The sequence below is a fragment of the Borostomias antarcticus genome, assembly GCF_949987555.1.
Source record: "Borostomias antarcticus genome assembly, chromosome: 23".
In the NCBI taxonomy this organism is placed as follows: domain Eukaryota; kingdom Metazoa; phylum Chordata; class Actinopteri; order Stomiiformes; family Stomiidae; genus Borostomias; species Borostomias antarcticus.
Genome location: NC_140256.1, coordinates 10,400,968 through 10,421,243, shown reverse-complemented (window position 1 = coordinate 10,421,243; position 20,276 = coordinate 10,400,968). Strand labels below are relative to the sequence as shown.

The window sequence follows — 20,276 nt, the reverse complement described above, 5'->3', positions numbered from 1 at the left end:
TGAGTTATCTTACCATCTGATGTTGTGTATAAGACCGGCACCGCTGTGGTCTGTAGCTGTTCTGAATGGACTGTGTTGTGCAGTGCAGAGAGAGTAGTTGCAGCTCTAGTTGTAGTGAACATATCAGAGGTCTGTTCACCTGAACCGTCCTCATCAGTAGAAGTAAGGACTGAGCTCATTCTTGTCACATCAGTTATTATAGGAGTAACTGAGGGTCTTTCTGAGGCTTTACTCTCTGCAGTTTCATGGGTCATTATTGTAGGTTTCTCAGTGCTGAAGAGAGAGGAGGCTGCAGTGATCGCAGTCTTTGATGATTCTGCTCTTCCAGTCTCATGTGAGGCTGTTGTCATTACTGGTTTCTCTGTACTGTAGAGAGAAGATACTGCTGTGGTGGTAGTTACTGGTGCTTTAGTGGATGTATCTCCTAAGCTCTCCTTATCTGTTGAAGTAAGAATCGGGCTGGTCTCTGATTCATCAATAATAGGAACAACAGAGTGTTTTCCTGGGTCTCTTGTGGGCTCAGTTACCATCTTCTCAGTGGAGGCTTCCTCTGAGCTGCCAATCACTGAGGCTGATGTGTCCACTGGCCTCCATGTATGGTCTGGGGTGGAGTCTGTTGAGGTGGGGGTAACACTTGTCTCTGTGCCATCAATGATGGGAATGACTGATGGCTTCTCTGTCTGTGGCTGTTCTAGCAATGCTGTGGTCTGTGGCTGTTCTGTGTGGACTGTGCTGTGCAGTGGAGAGAGAGTAGTTGCAGCTCTAGTTGTAGTGAACATATCAGAGGTCTGGTCACCTGAACCTACCTCATCAATAGAAGTGAGGACTGAGCTTGTTCTTGTCACATTAGTTATTATAGGAGTAACTGATGGTCTTTCTGAGGCTTTACTTTCTGTTATTTCATGGGTCATTATTGTAGGTTTCTCAGTGCTGAAGAGAGAGGAGGCTGCAGTGATCGCAGTCTTTGATGATTCTGCTGTTCCAGTTTCATGTGAGGCTGTTGTCATTAATGGTTTCTCTGTGCTGTAGAGAGAAGATACTGCTGTGGTCGTAGTTACTGGTGCTTTAATGGATGTATCTCCTGAGCTCTCCTTAGCTGTTGAAGTAAGAATAGGAATGGTCTCTGATTCATCAATAACAGGAACCACAGAGGTTTTTCCTGGGTCTCCTGTGGCCTCAGTCACCATCTTCTCAGAGGAGGCTTCTTCTGAGCTGCCAATCACTGAGGCTGATGTGTCCACTGGCTTCCATGTATGGTCTGGGGTGGAGTCTGTTGAGGTGGGGGTAACACTTGTCTCTGTGTCATCAATGATGGGGATGACTGATGGCTTCTCTGTTTGTTGAGTTATCTTACCATCTGATGTTGTGTATAACACTGGCACCGCTGTGGTCTGTAGCTGTTCTGAATGGACTGTGCTGTGCAGTGGAGAGAGAGTAGTTGCAGCTCTAGTTGTAGTGAACATATCAGAGGTCTGTTCACCTGAACCGTCCTCATCAGTAAAAGTAAGGACTGAGCTCATTCTTGTCACATCAGTTATAGGAGTAACTGAGGGTCTTTCTGAGGCTTTACTCTCTGCAGTTTCATGGGTCATTATTGTAGGTTTCTCAGTGCTGAAGAGAGAGGAGGCTGCAGTGATCGCAGTCTTTGATGATTCTGCTCTTCCAGTCTCATGTGAGGCTGTTGTCATTACTGGTTTCTCTGTGCTGTAGAGAGAAGATACTGCTGTGGTGGTAGTTACTGGTGCTTTAATGGATGTATCTCCTAAGCTCTCCTTATCTGTTGATGTAAGAATTGGGCTGGTCTCTGATTCATCAATAATAGGAACCACAGAGGGTTTTCCAGGGTCTCCCGTGGGCTCAGTCACCATCTTCTCAGCGGAGGCTTCGTCTGAGCTGCCAATCACTGAGGCTGATGTGTCCAGTGACTCAAATGTATTGTCTGGGTTGGAGTCTGTTGAAGTGGGGGTAACAATTGTCTCTGTGTCATCAAAGATAGGAATGACTGATGGCTGTTCTGTTTGTTGAGTTATCTTACCATCTGATGTTGTGTATAAGACTGGCAATGCTGTGGGCTGTATCTGTTCTGTATGGACTGTGCTATGCAGTGGAGAGAGAGACGTTGCAGCTGTTGTTGTAGTGAACATATCAGAGGTCTGGTCACCTGAACCGTCCTCATCGGTAGGAGCGAACACTGAGCTCATTCCTGTCACATCAGTTATTGGAGTAACTGAGGGTATTTCTGAGGCTTTAGTCTCTGCTGTTTCATGGGCCACTGTTGTAGGTTTCTCAGTGCTGTAGAGAGATGAGACCATTGTTGTTGCAGTCTGGTGCCTTGAACTCTGCTCCTCAGTAATTATTGTGAATGAGCTTGTCTCAATTTCTCCAGTTACAGGAGTAGCTGCTGCTTGTTCTGAGTCTGATGGTTGCATGGTTTCCTTTGTGACTTGGCTCCCTGCTAATGCAGGTGAAATTGTTGTGGCTATAACGTGTTCTGGCTTCTGAGTGATGAACATTGAAGACATGTTTGTGGTGTCCAAGCTTGTTCCCTGCTCCTCTTTAGTACCTGGAGTTATGGTAGGTTCATCTTCACCTGTGGTCTCTTCCTTTTGTTCAGGTGTCTCGCTTGTCACAGTTGTAAATTGGCTGACAAGGTCTGTAATAGAGGCCATAGTTGTCTTTAGCATCTCAGTAATACTGTATAATGGAGATGCCGTCATGGCAGCAGATTCCTTAGCTGGAGTAGCACTTGTCTCAATGGTAGGAACAACTGATGGTTTTTCTGTACTTGTTTCTCCAGTTTGTGCTTTGGTCTCATTTTCCATTGTCAGTGGCTGTGTAGTGTCCACCGAGCTTACACTTGGTCGTTCAGTGCCTAATGGCATTTCTGCTGTTCGGGATAGCGGGGAGCTTGCTGTGAACGTATCAGGAGTTTGAACTCCTGAGCCCTCTGCATCTGGTCGAGTGGACACTTTAGTTGTAGTTGGAGACACAGAGTGCATTTGGCTGACTGTTGCTCCCTCTTCATGGCTACTCATTGTACTCTCCATAGATCCAGTAGTGGTAGGGCTCACTGAGGCTAACTCTAAGCTTCCTCCTTCTATGGTGGATGTCCCCTCAATCTTGGCGGTTTTTCCTAATGCAGTCTGGCCACTGGTCACTGATGGAGGCAGAGTGGCGCTGGTGGGCTCCTCAGGGGGTTGGGTCTCCTGGGCTGAGCCCTCATTGGTGGCGGCTGCTGGTATTTTACTCTCGACGTCGCCAGCGGTGGGCGTAGTGATATCTTGTGAGGGGGTCTGAGTAGAGACATCAACATCTGGAGGAGTGAATGGGCCTTTTGTTCCCTCTGCAGTCTCTGTCTCATCTGTGGCCACCTGTGGGTCAGCTGAGGGGGAGACAGGGGGCTCCGCTCCAGACTTCTCCGGCTGAGTCACCTCAGTGTCATCCATGGGTGGCACCCCTGACTCTTCCTCCTCTCTGTCACCAGCAGGGGTGCTGGCATGGTGGGTCCCGCCAGGGGTCGTGGGTGCATAAGATGTTTGGGTTTGCTCTACAGCTTTGCTCACTGCAGTGCCAGAAGGTGCAACAGCGGACACAGCGTCCGAGGAGGTTGCAATGTCGTCACTAGGTCCCCGTGTGGGCTCTGCGGCAGGAGATGTTACAACCCCAGCTGTCTGCTCTGGCTTGGATGGAGTGGTTTCCTCCACTGATGAAACCGGTGCAGAGGTCACCGTGACATCTGCAGGCACATCTGGCTGTGCCGGGCTTTGTGTGGTTTCTTCAAGGGGGGGCAGAGGGGGTGTTGACTCCACGATTGAACCTACCCCTGGGTTGTATCCGTACTCCTGAAAGCTCTCTTCAGTGGCGTCAGTTCCCTCAGGAGAGGTATCATGGTCTGTGGTAGAGTAGTCAAACACAGTGGTCACCTCCTCACTGGTCCCAAGGGTGGTCTCATTCAGCTCGGCCGGGGACACACTCTCAAACTGGACACCTCTGGCTTCCTCCTCCTTCGGGGTCTGGGGCTCCAGAGTGACCTCGTGCTTGCCATTGAAGAAGCTGAGAGTCGGGGTGACGGTGAGGACAAAGAAATCTGTGTCTCCACTGCCCAGGATAGGCTCACCGTCCACCAGGGAGGGCGTGGCCTGGTCAGGCACCACTGGGACGAGGGGGAACTCTTGGTCAGCGGTGACAGGCTTCTCGTCAACTGAAAAGAGGAGTAAGAGGGAGAGAAAAGGGAAGTAATGTATTATTATTAGCAATAATGTGATAATGCAATTATATAACAGTTCAAGTCTCCCAAACTAAAATATAGCAGAGATAACTGTGAGATATCATGAAACACATTCCAATTTGTATTTGAATTGAAACGGTTTCTCAACTTCTACATGTTGTTGAAGGTGCCCTGCGATAATGTGCAGGAAGTCAGTGTATGGGAATCTAAAGAAACGCAATCCCACATCCCTGCATCCTCCGCACGTCAATTCCTTTTAAGAGCTGAATCCCTGTTTAGCCATATCAATGATTCCGTCAATTTCCTATTTTTTTCAACCATCAAGGAAGAAAACATCACAGATCCTTTCTTCTCAAACATACTGTATTTGGAAATGCTCTATTTTGTCTGCTGACTGAATGTCATCCAAACCATAAATCTCATCCATATCCCAAATTAATTCTGAAAATAAAATATTATCAACAGCTGGGGATTCTGGTCCAACATGGGGATTTTAGTTCTCTCTTCCAAAATTTCAAAAGATTATTGTTGCCAACAAATGTCTGTGTTTGACTGCAGTAATCACATCATTGCATACCTGTAATTTTGATTGTGCTTTAGTAAAGCATGTGTATGGGAGCCAGCCATCTCAACCCAGAGTGCAGGACTGTCTATATGAAGTTAAGACCTATGATATCATAATGATCCTGTGACCTAGAGTGACCTCACACATCAGCAGCTGCTTCAAATGATTCTATTTCAAGGGTAAGTCAAGAGCAGCATCACTCACTCTCTCCAAAGCCTGAAGCTTTCACAATCTTTCTACACTGTTTCGCCTTGCAACACTGACATACAAATAGCAAGATTTTGTCTGGTACATCTGACAACGCTTGGCAGTGATGACTATATCAGTCTCTTATGGGGATTAGCATTAATACATATAAAGCAGGGTGATCACAGGAGGGATGAAGCCCTTATCCTGTGGGCTGAAAGGTTCCTCAGAGAACCAGGCAGCTAAGGCCTCGAGTAAAGACAGACATCCTGTTCCTGCCCAGCTTGGCAAGGCAAACAGGGCCGGCTGTTAGGAGGCCAGCCGTGAACACTCCCCCGGGATCTCACAGTGTCTCCCCAGAGACAAGCACATGCCACATCAGATGGTCAGCCTACACAACTGGCCACAGCATCTGGAAAACACACGATCGCTTGGACCCTGGAGATGCACACTTCAGTCTCCCGCCCTCACCCCAAATTAATAAACATTGTGAGTCAGCCATCGCTTCATGCCCAAAGGCCAGGCCACACCAGCACTAGCTAAAGCAGGTGGAAAGAAGTTCTGAGAAATGCAGAGCTCTATGGTGGTGGTCTCTCTCAGAAACTGTTTGCATTGTTGAGCCATCAGTTGCTTGTTTACCATGGTTTATTTGTTACAGTCTAAGCAACAAGTAAAAGGGTATTATTCATACATCACACACTCCTCCTTTCCACTACACCCTCTCTTCCCTCCCCTCCCCTCCCCTCTCTCTCTCTCTCTCTCTCCGTTCTTCTCTTTTTCTTAACCAGTTAAAAGTGGAGTTTCCCACAAGCTGTGGCTCATCTAGATTAGGGGCTGGGAGAGAGAACACCTGCAAGAGCCGAGCACAGGAGATGCAGACACCTGCTTTATGACCAGCCAACCCTGGGAAAACAGGGGTCCAAAAACCCACCCCCTGTAACACACACACACACACACACGCACACACACACACACACACACACACACACACACACACACACACACACACACACACTTTTTAAATGACCTCTCCTCTGAAGAGCCCAAGGCAATGTCCTCCCTGTCTCTTCTCAATTTAAATCCCCCCCCCTCTCCCATCTCCTTGGCACTTCCCTGTTGTACTTCTGAGCCTGGCATACTGAGTGGCCAGTACCCAAGCGTCTAGTACAGTACAGTATTATGCATCTGTTCAAATAAAACAGGCCACAGAGACACTGGCAGCCAGCAGTAGCGTTGGAGAGCCCTGCTTCACAGTGAGGACAGGCACAAACGCTCTGCTGTGTACAAATCATTACCTCAGCCACACAGCTCACTCACTGGGCTCTCAGACATAACTCATTACTCTTATTCAGTGGTAAGTACTTATGTGGCTTGTACAAACAAACATGCCTACTAATGTGAACGTGGCATTTAAGAAAATAGTAGCTTTGCTTTGGTGGGACCAATTTGATTAGCTAGGCTTAGTGATATTTAAGCTTGACTGCCTCCACACGTATCAATATTTCAGCAGGTTTTCTACACATACAGTACACACATTAAATTTCTGGTGGACATCTATCTATGGATAATCATTATGCCAAACGTGGACATTTATCTATGGATAATCATTATGCTATCTGTTCTCGTCAAAGCAGATAATGACAGATATTTCAAAATCTCAAGCCATTTATTGCAATTAAATTGTCATACAATCTGAAAGCAAACTAAACAGTGCACAAAATCGTGCATGCTTTTTCCCATAGGCTTTAACCACAGACTGGCAACTATAAAGATCATAAATATCCCAAACTGCAAATGATGTGTCGCTAAAACCATCCATAATCACCATCTTTGGTTGGACAGCTGTCCTCACAGAGAGGGGGAGACATGTGTATTAGTGGTGACATCACCACTGAAGTGGCGTCCAGTCTGCAGCTAACAGGCATCTGTGCTTACTCAGGTAGACAGCCAAACCCTCTCCCTGGCAGTCAGTCTGTCAGTCAGGCTCAAACACACACATGCACACACGCGCACACACGCACACACACACACACACACACACACACACACACACACACACACAGTATTATACAAACCCTGTAAACACAGCTACTGTAGCTAGTAGCTACTGTGAAAACACAAACACATACTGCATTCCAAAACACACTGTACAGTATAATATTGAGACAAACAAATAAAGACAGAATACACACACACACACACGCACACTAAAAGATAGTTGGTTTCCTATCTTTTTCCTATCTTCCTAGACTGTGCCAGGAGGCTCTCTGAGAGGGACTCTAGATCATCTGTGACCAGGCATGCTGGCAGCCATAGCCCATAGGTGTGCCAAATTAGCCCTGTGCCACTGTGCCAGATGATCACCAGAATCCCGTAACCCTGCAGAGGCAGAGTAGTGGAGCACCAGCACAGCTCTGGAATACATGAGTCATGGCTCATAGGAACGACATAATTAAGGGTGTCAAATCTTGTGATTCTGTGTGTGTGTGTGTGTGTGTGTGTGTGTGTGTGTGTGTATGTGTGTGTGTGAGAGAGAGAGAGAGAGAGATAGATAGATAGATGGATCGATAGATAGATAGAGAGATAGATAGATAGACAGAGAGAGAGAGAGAGAGAGAGAGAGTGTGTGTGTGTGTGTGGTGTGTGTGTGTGTGTGTGTGTGTGTGTGTGTGTGTGTGTGTGTGTGTGTGTGTGTGCGTGTGCGTGTGTGCGAGCAGGTACATGTGCCTGCTTGCTATATCATACGTGCACGTATGTTAACTTCATGCTAATGTGTTATATATCGATGTCCATGAATCAGTTCATTCTCTCATTCTCACATCTTTTTCACAAGACTACCACTAGCCTATCCAGGAGCTCTCCATTGGAAACTGTTTGGCAAAGGGCAGGCACTTAAAAATACTTGGCAGGTGATTGGATGAACCATCTGTCACGTGTTAACTCCAACTGCTCCTTGTTGTCGCCACACTTAAACCTGCCCAATAAACAGGATGTTGTTCCTTACACCGATTTGAATAAAAGAAGAAAAGTGCCACCACCAGCTGTAAAATATCCATGAACTAATCTACAATTACAGTATGCTACAGTATCAATCAGGCTATATTATAGTCAGTATAACTTAGAAAGCATGAGTCATATACAGGCAAGCCAACTGTCATTTTGAAAAATCATCAATCTTCCTTGGACTACTAAGAGATCAGACAATTTGCCCCAGCCTCAATAGATCATGCTGACTGCCTTTGTCTGAGAGGAATACCATGGGAAATGTAAGATAATCTGATCTGAAGCAATAACATTGTAAATTGATATAACGGAGGTCTTGAGGGGGTCCACTGTTGTGTTGACCACCAGACCTGGCTATCCAATGAACAGCTGCATGCTGGGAGCCTGTGTACTTTTTAAATTTTCACCCAGTAATTCTCTCTCACTCTGTCTGGACATCTGCTCAGCTGCACTGAGGTGGTCCTGAGGCTAAGCACTCTATCAACGGATGTAGGGAGTAAAGACACACAGAGGAATTAGCCGGGGGGGGGGCTCTTGAGGGGAAGATAACGAGTTCAAAACCATTTTGAGTGTACATTCATTCCAGAATCCTACATCATATTCCTAAAAATCCTGCAAGGCATACAGACTTGATTTGAAACCAGCCAGACGGACATCATCGTTTATATTACAAGACAAGTGAACAGCGACCAGGGGCTGAGCTACTCCGGCTGTGCCTGAGTGTGTGTGTGTGTGTGTGTGTGTGTGTGTGTGTGTGTGTGTGTGTGTTTGTGTGTGTGAGTGTGTGCATGCATGTGTGCGTGTGTGTGTGTGTGTGTGCGTGTGTGTGTGTGTGTGTGTGTGTGTGTGTGTGTGTGTGTGTGTGTGTGTGTGTGAGTGAACACAGCACACAGTCCAATACTTCCCGCTATACATTCTCCTTGGGACACATTCTTCTTCAGGACCCTGGATAGCACAGGCTCTACTGTGTCTCTACTGTACACTCAGTTACTAACACTGGCACAGTGCTCCCCATCCTGCCCTGTTGAAGCTACACTGTGGGAGTTTCGTTCATCTTAATTTAGTAGCCAAACACATTTGACCTGAAACTAGAGTAGACTGCGTGGCTCCAGGGAGGCTGTAGGAGGCTGTAAGAACACATTCACCATGTCCACCACATGACCATGTAATCCAATCAAACCGAGGTCAGCGAATTCAGCCGTACACTTGAACTAAACCTGAGCTGAATAGCTGATATCCAGATTGAAAGAGACGTGGACTTAACTACTTGACCTGAGTCATGCAGAGCAGAATACTTGGCAGAGACCACCAGAACTGCAGTATCACAAATCATACAAGGACAAAGCCGAATATAATATTTCCTCACACATACCGGGGCTATAAATAGATTGATTGAATATGAAAAAGACAAGCAATTTTTCAAATTCAAATTAAATAGAGTAGCAATACAATTACTGTTTGTCTAAGACTAAGGTAAAAGTAAGTGATAGTAAGAAACAATTTTCTAGAGACAATATAGTCTTACCTGACTCATTCTGCTTCTGCTTGTCCTCGTTGACGATGGTGAATTGGGTGGTGTGTCCTTCTGGGGCCACTGTAGATTGGGCGCTAGTGGGTGTGTCCACAGCAGAGGTCATGGGAGGGGATGTAAAGTACTCTGATTCAATGTCCTGCCCCTCCGTCATGCTCCCACTGGGGGACTCTGGGATATGAGCGGTGGACTCGTCAATGATGCTGATGGTGGATGCCACATCTTGAGATGAGGCCTCACTGTCGATGAGGACAGGGGTGGCCGGTGTGGTCGCCGGCGAGGTCACGGACAGAGGCTGCCAGGAGGTTGCAGCTGTGGGCGAAGCATCTGGTTCTGTTGGCATGGCTTGTGTTTGGCTTGTCTCTTCCTTATACACCACGGCTAGTATCCCCTGCATTACAGCTGAAGGCTCCTGTGTGGAGTCTTGGGACATAGTTGCTGGAGAGGCAGAGTCAGACCCATCCAAAGGCTTGGACGCTGAGTCAGGAGGTGTCACAGAACTGGTAGGTCCTGGTTGCGCCTTCGTGGTGCCCCCCACTTCAGTTCCTGGCTGTGTGTCACACTCAAAGGTGCTTTCATCCATGGAAGTGGTGGTCTGTGGGAAGTCTGTTGATGTGGAAGATACACTGGAGGTGGTGCTGGTGGAGCTCTCTGGTTCTGTGACTGTCTCTGCTCTGCTAGGGTCTGGGGAAGATACCTTCTGCCCTGGTGCCTCGGCTTCAGCGGAGAGGGACTGTGTTGAACGAACTTCTGGGGCTTTAGTTGAGGGCTCCTCTTGGACTTCTTGAGTTGGCTGCATAGGGGGAAGTCCTTCCACAAACACTGCTGTTCCAATCTCATCAGTGGGAAACACGAGATATTGATCATAGTCAGAGAAGGGGGTCGTTGATTGAAGGTTTTTCTCTGGTGTAGTATTTGGGGATACAGTTGAACCAGTGAGACTATCCAGGTCATCTGATGTTTTCTCTGGGGCAATTGATCCAGATGGTTCTGTTGTCGATGTGGATTGGACATCAATCAGGTCATGGGTCATCTGCATGGTGATTCTATCTAGAATTGTTTCCTCGGTTTTACCCACAGCAGACATGGGTTCTGTACTGGGAAAAATCTCCTCTATCAGAATATGAGGCTGAACTGTGCCCACCTCAATCACTGAATGATCCTCTGGTTCTTCTGTGGGCTCAGCTGATCTTGATGGCTGGGTTGTAGGGCCTCCAGGGAGGGACGCATCACTGTTAACATCAAGTGGAGCCAGGGTGGAGGATCTGGAGGACAATGTTTCCTGGAGAGCATCCCTCTCTGTGGTATCTCCCACCTGGACAGAAGCAGTGGCAGCAGGGAGCACCGTGGAGGAAGGTAGACTTCCTGTCGTGCCGGCCGGGACTTGGAACACGTCTCCACGAGCATCTGGCTCCACATGGCTCTGGTTCTCACTGTTGAAGTCATCCACGTCGAGGTCAACAAAAGGAGTCGTCACGACCATGGTGTCGGCGGTCTGCTCTGTGATGCCAGCGTGTGGGGCGGTGAACTCCTTGAGGGCATCAGCGTGAGTGACGGGGGTGTGGCGCGTGGGAGCCATGCTGGTGGAGAACATAAATGGAGGTTCTGTGGGGACTGCTGATTCTTCTGTCTCTGACACAGCCTTAGAGCTGGGGGTGTCAGGAGTCGTGCTTGTGTCCTGGGGAGCGAGTGTGGTGGTGGTGGGATGGATGGTGGAGGTAGTCTGGATGGGGGCAGCTGTAGTAACATCTATCACTGACACATCCACCCATGAAGTCTGGTTTATCATGTCCCGCCTCCCTGTACAATTAACAAAAGAGAAAGCACATTATTGTCAATGGCATTGTTTGGAAACAGCCTGAAACCAAATGCAGAAGTTACCCTTCATGGAATTACTGACCTAGTTAGAATCTGATCTAAACTGGATTGATTACTGGTCCAAAACTGAGTATCCTAATCTTATTTTTAGACCACGTTGTAATTTCATCTAGAATGATGGGCTTCTATTTTCAAACTAACCACTTCCTGTCTGAGCCTCCCTGGCAGGCACAAGAATGCCAGGTTTGTCCCGGAGGCACCGTGGCTGACTGCCAGCTGTCTCTGCCTGCCAGGGTTCACAGAGTGAACACCGTCTCTGACTCCAGCAGACAGGCTGCTGTATGGCTATATTCCAGGATTTAAACATAGACCCAACAGTGAAACAATGTCCTCAGAAGACCCAGTCAGCTGAATCAAGCAGCAGTGAATCTGTGAGCCACATGATTCAACATTGTTACATACTGTAGCTGAAATATGTATCATTGTTAGGGTGGACATAAAGGAAAACCATCCTCTTCAAACTGAGAACAAAATGTTGTTGCCTAGTAATGATCTTCCTAATAAAGGCAGGAGCTTGTTTGTGTCTGCATCTTGATTTGCTCGACAACCGGGCACTGTATGAAGTTAATATACGGCAGGCGTATTGGTCCAGACCCAAGGACATGCATGTGCTGCCTGTGACGTTGTTTCGACCAGCAGCTTTCAAGAAATTGTTCCAAACGGCACGGGCATTTGATAACGTGCAAGGACCCAAGGAAGTGCAGCCAGAGGGCGCTGTGTCACCATGTGTTTCCTTCGCAATGTTAGGCTGGATTAGAAGAGGCTAAGCTAGCTAGTGCCTATTAGTGTTTATACAGTATGTGTACTGTATGTGCTACAGTATATAGTGGGGGAACTTGGATAATGGGCATGGATATATGTATTATATTAACTTGGTATGAATGTTTATTTTCATGAATAGGTTCAGAATGTGATTGTAAGTACAATAGCAAATTATTTCATGAATAGGTTCAGAATATGATTGTAAGTACGCCTATACAAATAACAAATCGTGCTTATGCTAACAAAGCTAATCAGCTAGGGGAGTTGTTTCAAGTAGTAAATTCATTCTATTTAGGGCATTTAAGAAAAAAATTAAGAAATGCCTGCCCTTCTCCAAACTGTTTCCAATTAAGCCCTTCCAGATGGATAAGTGGAACAAACCATCTGGCGTGTCAGATTAGCCTGTAACAGCGGTTAAGACTTAATTACTAAATTAAAGACTAAATTCACTCTCTACAATATTGTGGTATTAATAATGATTATGGAATGTTACAGGGAATAACCAATAATCCCTGGATTCCTTGTTTTCGGGGCAATTTGAGTTTCACAGGATTCACCCCTGACTTGTTATCCTATTTCTTGAAGAAAATAAACATATTTGCCCAACCAGCTCTGACAGGCTATTCTCGTATGATCATGTTAATTTATTTTCTCCCATTGACAAAAAGCTATTTTCTCTAATAAACTCAAACAAGTTATTGTAAGTGAGGTCATTTTCAAAGCACTCTATTCGTAACATTGCGACATCTTTTTTTCTCTTTTTCTCCTTCCCTGTCTAAAAGCATTCATGTGGCCATTAAGAAGGATAAAACAGCATATAAAATTACGGGAGGTCTGCTGTTGTGGTTTGGGGTAGTGGGCCTGACTGCGTCCTGTCCTCTGGTCTGGTCAGTGCCTCTCCTCCCATGGTCTGTGTGTTTATTGGTGTGTTCCTCCCTCCCTGTGGTCCCACTCCTGCACTCATGTGGTTCTACCCGCTGTATCCCCTGGTCACATAATCATAACTGTTGGCCCTAGACTACAGCTCTATATCAACTGAATACTCATTTAGTCCCTTTCTGGTCATTTGTTTGTGACTACCATGTCGACTTGGTCTCAGAAAACGGCAAATAGAATGCCATCTCCCAAACCCCCACCCCCACAACCCCTCACCCCACCCTCTCTCTTCTCCTCTCTCTTCCTCTCTCTCTCTCTTCCTCTCTCCCTCTCTTACACACACACACACACACACACACACACAAGGACAAACACACAGTCCAGTGTGACCCCTTGAGTAGCTTCTCCTCAGTGGCGACAGACTGTATTAAAAGCAGAGTCCAGCTGTTCACCGTGACACAGTTGCCCTCCTCTTGTCGGGGTTATCTCTGATGCAAGGTGTGAGGCGCTTTTTCCCTGGTTGGAAAAAATAGACCCTGCTCTGCTAGAAAAAGAGGGTGTGCATTATCTCTGCTGTTTGTGTTCTAGCACTGTTACCAAGGTCTTTGCTTCCTCCACTTCAGAACAGGGACCAACTATACCCCATTTTCCTCATCTGCCACTCACTTTTGAAAAGCACTTTGGTGAGAGCCAAAAGCCAAAAGGACTGAGAGGGCTGAAATGGAATACACAAACCAGGAGGTGAGGGCTGGCTGTTTATGTGCCCTCTGAACCCAGGGGGACTTATCACTGCGGGAGACAGCCATGACTCAGGCAGAGCAAACCGGACAGTGCATGGGTGCGGCTTATCTAGCCGACCCTGGTTTGGAGAGATGGAAAGGCCAGGTCGGAGGTCAGCGAGTTTTAGAGGTCCAGCAGTAGCTCCGTCCATTATCTAAACGTCTGCTCTGATAAGTATGAGTGAGAGTGACGGAAAAAGGTCCAAGGGTGTCAGCGGAAACAAGGGGAGGAAAGCCGAAAGGGAGAAATAGTGGGGCTAAAACGGCTGACAGACGCTGCATTGGCAGCTTTCATCACGTTGACCAGTGGCTGATTGAAACTGTCAGTTGCCCCAGGGTTAGTGCTTAGGGAGATACTCTGGAATGTTGATTAGTTATATGGTTAGATTATCTTCTATTCAATTCACTTCACCTTTATTTATATTGGTGTTTTTTTTTTACCGATATACGGCCACATAGCTGCTTTGAAAAATAAAACCAAATAAAAGTAAGACAGGTTGGTGGTGGTAAGCATGAGCAGTCTGTTAATGGTGGTGGTGGCGGCGGTGGCCATCAACATCCTCTACATCAGGACCTACCACCTGGTGACGCCCAGCGGCTGCAAGGTGAGCCACCGGCCCTCTGAGCGCTCGCTGTTCTATCCTGCAAACCGTTACAACACCTAACTGTTTATTGGCCTTAGCTTTCATAGAAGGAGAATGACATTAGTATGGTTTGCGCCAGTGATTATTCCCACACCGTTAGTGACGGCATTTTCTCTGCTTCACTGCAGCAGAGAGGTTATATGAGGATACAGACTGAGTCCTGGCAGTAATAGTGGTAACAGCTCAGGACAGATAAAGGCTGTTTGAGACTCCAACAATCCATTGGAGTAGAGAATTATGACATCACCCTACTCTCAGACAGTGCCAGTTGAGTTGCTAAGGGAACGGGTGGGAACCCCAAATGAAATACAGTGAGGTCAGTGATTCACTGAAGGCTGCACAGTTTAGCGCTACACACACAGCACTGTACACCGAGAATAATGTTTCTTCACGGTTAGTCAACAAAGCAAATTTACAAATGAAAATGGCTCATAAAAGACGAGTTATCGACAACATAACGAGAAAGGACTGTTTTGCTCTGGCTTCTAGATTTTAGGCTTGTAGGTGCAGAGCAGATGAGAATAGGGGGCGGAGGAGCTACAGCTACACCCGGAGGGGGTGATGTCACGGTTAGTCACAGCACAGGCAGAAACATTAACATTCCCTGACCTCACTCCCTGTCTGAGCACAGTCATGGATACAAAAATAAAAAACCCAACTGGCAATGTTTACCTTTGAAGCAGAACGCTCCCAGCTTGGTGGTGGGTTCTGGGAAGCCCGTCTGGTTCCTGAACCGGTACATGGTCCTGACTCCCAGTAGACCTCCACCGCACTGTGTCCTTGGAACAGCCACGGGATGTCGTGCGCTGCCGTCGGAGAGCCAGCCGTAGTCACACCTGTCCAGCCCCTGTCGCCAGGCAGAGTGGAGCTGGCCAGGGGATGCCAGGACTGCATTCCTCCGTTTACATTCCTCCCTTGCCTCCTCAAACGTCATCTTATGGGTAACAGGAGCATAGTACACCTCACCTGGAAGAACACACAACACACACACACAAAACACAGGGGTAACTTAGTATCTGGGAATAATGAAGTGACTGCTAATCACTTACTTTAAAGGTGTAACTCACTCTGCATAATACAGTATATACTGTATAATATATCATGAATAAAATATTTGGCTCATCAAGAGCTAGGAAGTATTGTCTATAGTCCTGCACTAATCACTCTGACCTCAATAGAGATACAGACCACAGCTGTGGAGGGCTCAGGCCAAAAAGCTCCTACTTATTCATTTAGGACAACAGTCGATCATTCATGACTCTGTGATACAGGGGTGGGAGAGCTATGCTGACTATGTGCCTGCCCTGTCAATGCCCGTCTGTGCCTCCAGGCCACCAGGTCACCACCTTCAGTGGGGGAGAGAGAGGCTTTGCTAAAAGCTTATTCACTCAATCCATTCCAACATCATCAAACCGTTTGTAGAACGTGTGTTAAGGCACATTTGGCAATGATTAGATTAGTGATTAGGCGATTGGAGTCCACCTGTGCTAAATGCAATTGATTGGACATGATTTGGAAAGGCACACGTCTGTCTACTGTACTGTATGTAAAGTAGCAATAACCCACAGTTCACAGTGCATGTGAGAGCCAAAACCAAGCCATGAAGTAATGGAAATTGTCCATAGACTGAGACATCTGGGAAAAGGTACCAAAATAATCTGCTGCATTGACAGTCCCAAAGAACACAGTGGCCTCCATCATTCTTAAATGGAAGAAGTTTGGAACCACAGGACCCTTCCTAACTAGGACCCTTCCTAGAGCTTGCTGCCTGGCCAAACTAAGTAATCGGAGAAGGGCCTTGGTCAGGGAGGTGACCAAGAACCCGATGGTCCCTCTGACAGAGCTCCAGCGTTCCTCTGTGGAGATGGAAGAACCTTCCAGAAGGACAACCACCTCTTCAGCACTCCACTAATCAGGCCTTTATGATAGAGTGGCTAGATGGAAGCCTTTCCTCAGTAAATGGCACGCGACAGCCTGCTTGAAGTTTGCCAAAAGGCACCGAAAGGACTCTCAGACCATGAGAAACAAGATTCTCTGGTCAGATGAAACCAAGATTGAACTCTTTGGCCTGAATGCCATGTCTACGCTGAATCATGGTGGTGGCAGCATCATGCTGTGGGGATGTTTTTCAGCGGCAGAAACTTGGAGACTAGTCAGGATTGAGGAAAAGATGAACGGAGCAAAGTACAGAGAGATCCTTGATGAAAACCTGCTCTGTGAATGTCTGTGAATGTCCTTGAGTGGCCCAGCCAGAGCCCAGACTTGAACCTGATCGCTTCATCGCTTCCCATCTAACCTGACAGAGCTTGAGAGAATCTGCAGAGAAGAATGGGAGAAATACCCCAAATACAGATGTGCCAAGCTTGTAGCGTCATACCCAAGAACACTTGAGGCTATAATCACTGCCAAAGGTGTCTCAACAAAGTACTGAGTTATTTCAGTTTTGTATTTTCAATACATTTGCAAAGATTTCTATATAAACATTTTTCACTTTGTCATTATGGCGTATTGTGTGTAGATATGATGTGAGAAATTGGTGAATTTAATCCACTTTGGAATAAGGCTGTAACATAACAAAATGTGGAAAAAGTGTGAGTACTTTCCAGATGCACTGTGCGTAGGCACACTCATTTTGCACTGTAGATTAGATTTAAATGACAGTAGGCAACATAGTATTCAAAGATGCACAATTGATGTGTCTACTACTGTATACTGTATGCTGTGTATTGTCTGTATGGTGGAAGTGTGAGCAGAGCACAATGAATGTGTGTGTCTCTGGTAACAGAAGGGTGGGATATTCCCTGGCTGACCCCCCCCCCCACACACACACACACACACACACTCCTTCTCTGGGCCCCCTTACAGCCAGTCATCAACAGCGCTGATACAGATGTTAAACAAGCTAAGGGTAGTATCATATGCCCTTAGCATCTACTAAGAAGTGATATAATCTTTCACTCCAGATCATTTCTGTTTGCATGCTGTAGAATAGCTGTGGGCTACACACTGCAAAGTGCAGATAATATCTCTACCTCAAAGGGGTAGACGCGAGGGGAGGGCTATTGACACTCAACAGTGAGTGATGCAGCACACGCTGTTCGAGGGGTTAAGTGTGTCAGCAGTCCCATCAAGGATAAACATGGAGATGAAGTGTCTTGGCTCAGCTGCAGAGTCACACTTCCTCCGAGTGGTGCCAGAGGCATTAGAAGCTCCCATTATCACATATTTGCGGGTTTCTCTTTAAGCCTTGATGGAAGTAAATCTTGTTTACAGATGAGAGACTGGCAGCTTGTTTGAATGAACTCTGTTATTGGTTTCTGAAGCACTACCGTCAAGGTTCCTCTGGGCTTATTGATGTTGGTAAAAATTAAAAAAAAGGGAGTCAGACTAACTACTATATCCCAACATATCATTTGATCAGGTCTCTTACCGTGCAGCTTGTCCACGTAGCAGTACACATCATATGTCTCTGTGGGCTTCCTGGTTCCGTATGTCCTCACACCAGGCTTTTTTACCAGGTTGCCATAGCAGCCAGGTCTGGGCTTGATGATTGGATATCTACACATAAGAAGAGGATAAGAAGAGGCCGAGAATGGAAACATCATATAAGTGTAAAGTCTCTTATTGGCCACACGGCAGTGTAGTCACCAATGGAATGTGTCCTCTGCATTTGACCCATCCAAGCTAGGAGCACCCGGAGAGCAATTTGGGGTTCAGTGTGGCCTTCTGATTCCCAGAAGGCCACACCGCCTCCTGAGCTACTGCTGCCCCTCTATGCTGTACCCTCTCAGAAAGAAAAAAAAACAGTTGCTATCTCACCTGACTGTCTGATCTGCAAGCCATCCCGCGTCACAGTGGTCGAAGCCGTCTTCATAGGCTGATTTCAGCTGGTCAGCCGTAGCGATTGAGGCTCCGATGTCTTGGCATGCCTGGACAGCCCTCGGGTAGTTCAGGGTATACCTGCTGGTGCTTGCCCGGTAGTGAAACACAACACCTGGGAACAAACAAACACACACACACACATTATGACAGATAAATCTGCATAGATAAGTTGTTTGTGATAACCAAATGTTTGGCGACATCCCGACCAAAACAGACTCCCAATCAAGGCATATCTTACAGCTCCTACAGTATAAGCACACATGAGCCAGATCAAATAAGTGTCTCTGTTGCAATGGACTGTGAGGACATGTGACAGATTTGCAATAACCACAAATTAACTAGATGTACAGTATGTGTGGATGATTTAGGTAATGCCATGTGCCTGCCGCCTCATATTTGTGGACAGTAAAGAGACGCTGGAGATTTGAATGATAGCTCTAATTAACATTGCAGAGACATTGAGATATTGGGGCGGTGTGTGTCTCTCCAAATGCCTAAATGATCTACGAATATACAAATCTACCCAACCCTGTTCACCACACGTCTCCAAACATGAACTATATCTCCCAGATTACTAGTCAAATAAGGGAATATAAGGTTGATTAGTTATGACAGATGTAATATACAAATATACACAAATTTACACCCTCTATCACAAACCAGTCAGACTGTGGAGCACATGAGTGAATGGAGTACTTAAAATGTAATTTGTATCTAATAGTCAAAGGCCAGTCTATGTAGAAATGATGCACCAAAGTGATTTTTAACACCACTGGAGAGTTATTAAGAGGTACATTATAGAGCCTCAGGGTGACACAGAACACATAGTCTAGACTCTATGTGATCTCCACCTCCATCAGCAGGTTGCCCAATGATCTTAGGGTTGGCGGTTTGAATCCTGGCTCCTCCTGTCCACACGTCAAAGTGTCCTTGGGCAAGACACTGAACCACAAATTGATCCCAACGAATGGCTTGCCTTGAATGGCAGCTGCCGTGAATATTTGTGTGAATGGGTGAATGAGAGGCCATTTTAAAGTGCTTTGGATAAAAGTGCTACAGTATATACAAGACCGTACAGTAAGTGCAGGAAAAAATCTGGAAAAAGTGTTTTGTTCAGACAGTCAAACCTCTCCACCACCCCTGGCAGCATTCAAATGCTGTCTTGTGACAACCTTATAAGCTTATGAATATTTTCCATCAGGGACTTCCAAAAGAGTGTCAATGTGCTTAAGACATTTTTGCAACAGCATATGGGAAGCAGGGAAACTAGATACACTTCATAGTGTGAATTTTTAAAAAGTAAACCTTTCAAGGATAAACCAAACCATGGCAGCAAACACTCAAAACTGATGCTGCACACCACGCTGTGATCCCCCTGACAATAAACAAATAAAATAGAATAAATGTTTCATAAAGGGAAGACAGCAGAGAATAAAAAAACAAACTCACCATTCACATCAAGGTTGACTGTGTCCTGGGTATCCTCGATGCCATACATGACCTCACAGCGGTAGGTGCCGGCGTCGCTGGCACGGAGCTTGACCACCGTCAAAGAGGAATCACCCACAGCCTCCGGGTGACTGGGCACGGACACGCGATTCCTGTAGCTGCGACCAATCTTGATGACGCCATTCTGTGCCACCAGTACGGTTGACTCCACCTCACCCTCTATCTTGGTCCACTTGATGCGCAGGTAGTCAGTGCTGGTGGCAGTGGTTTCATTGGCATTGATGACGGGCATGGAGGTGGGTAGGATGGAGAAGTAGCACGGCAGAACCACCTTTCCCGACAGAGAGCCACTCACCGGCCTCATCATGCTTATGGTGTTGGAGGCTGGCGGTCACAGAATAACAGAGTTAGAAAGTGGCACTGTGTCAGGGATATGGGTTCAATTGGTAAGAAAAAAATCATCCAAAGATGTCTCCTAGACATAAATAATGAA

General features: G+C 46.6%; 1 protein-coding gene across 1 annotated transcript in view; it reads right to left on the bottom strand.

Annotated features, from left to right (window-relative positions):
- The window catches only part of vcana (versican a), a gene marked incomplete at both ends in the record, with an annotated part of 36,508 nt that extends 16,361 nt beyond the window's left edge, over positions 1 to 20,147 (bottom strand). The window contains 4 exons of the mRNA XM_084456838.1: positions 15,125 to 15,418; positions 17,883 to 18,010; positions 18,272 to 18,446; positions 19,784 to 20,147. Of these exons, the coding sequence (XP_084312964.1) occupies positions 15,125 to 15,418; positions 17,883 to 18,010; positions 18,272 to 18,446; positions 19,784 to 20,147 (961 nt within the window). The remainder of the gene's footprint in view (positions 1 to 15,124; positions 15,419 to 17,882; positions 18,011 to 18,271; positions 18,447 to 19,783) is intronic.
- Positions 20,148 to 20,276: the final 129 nt, after the last annotated feature.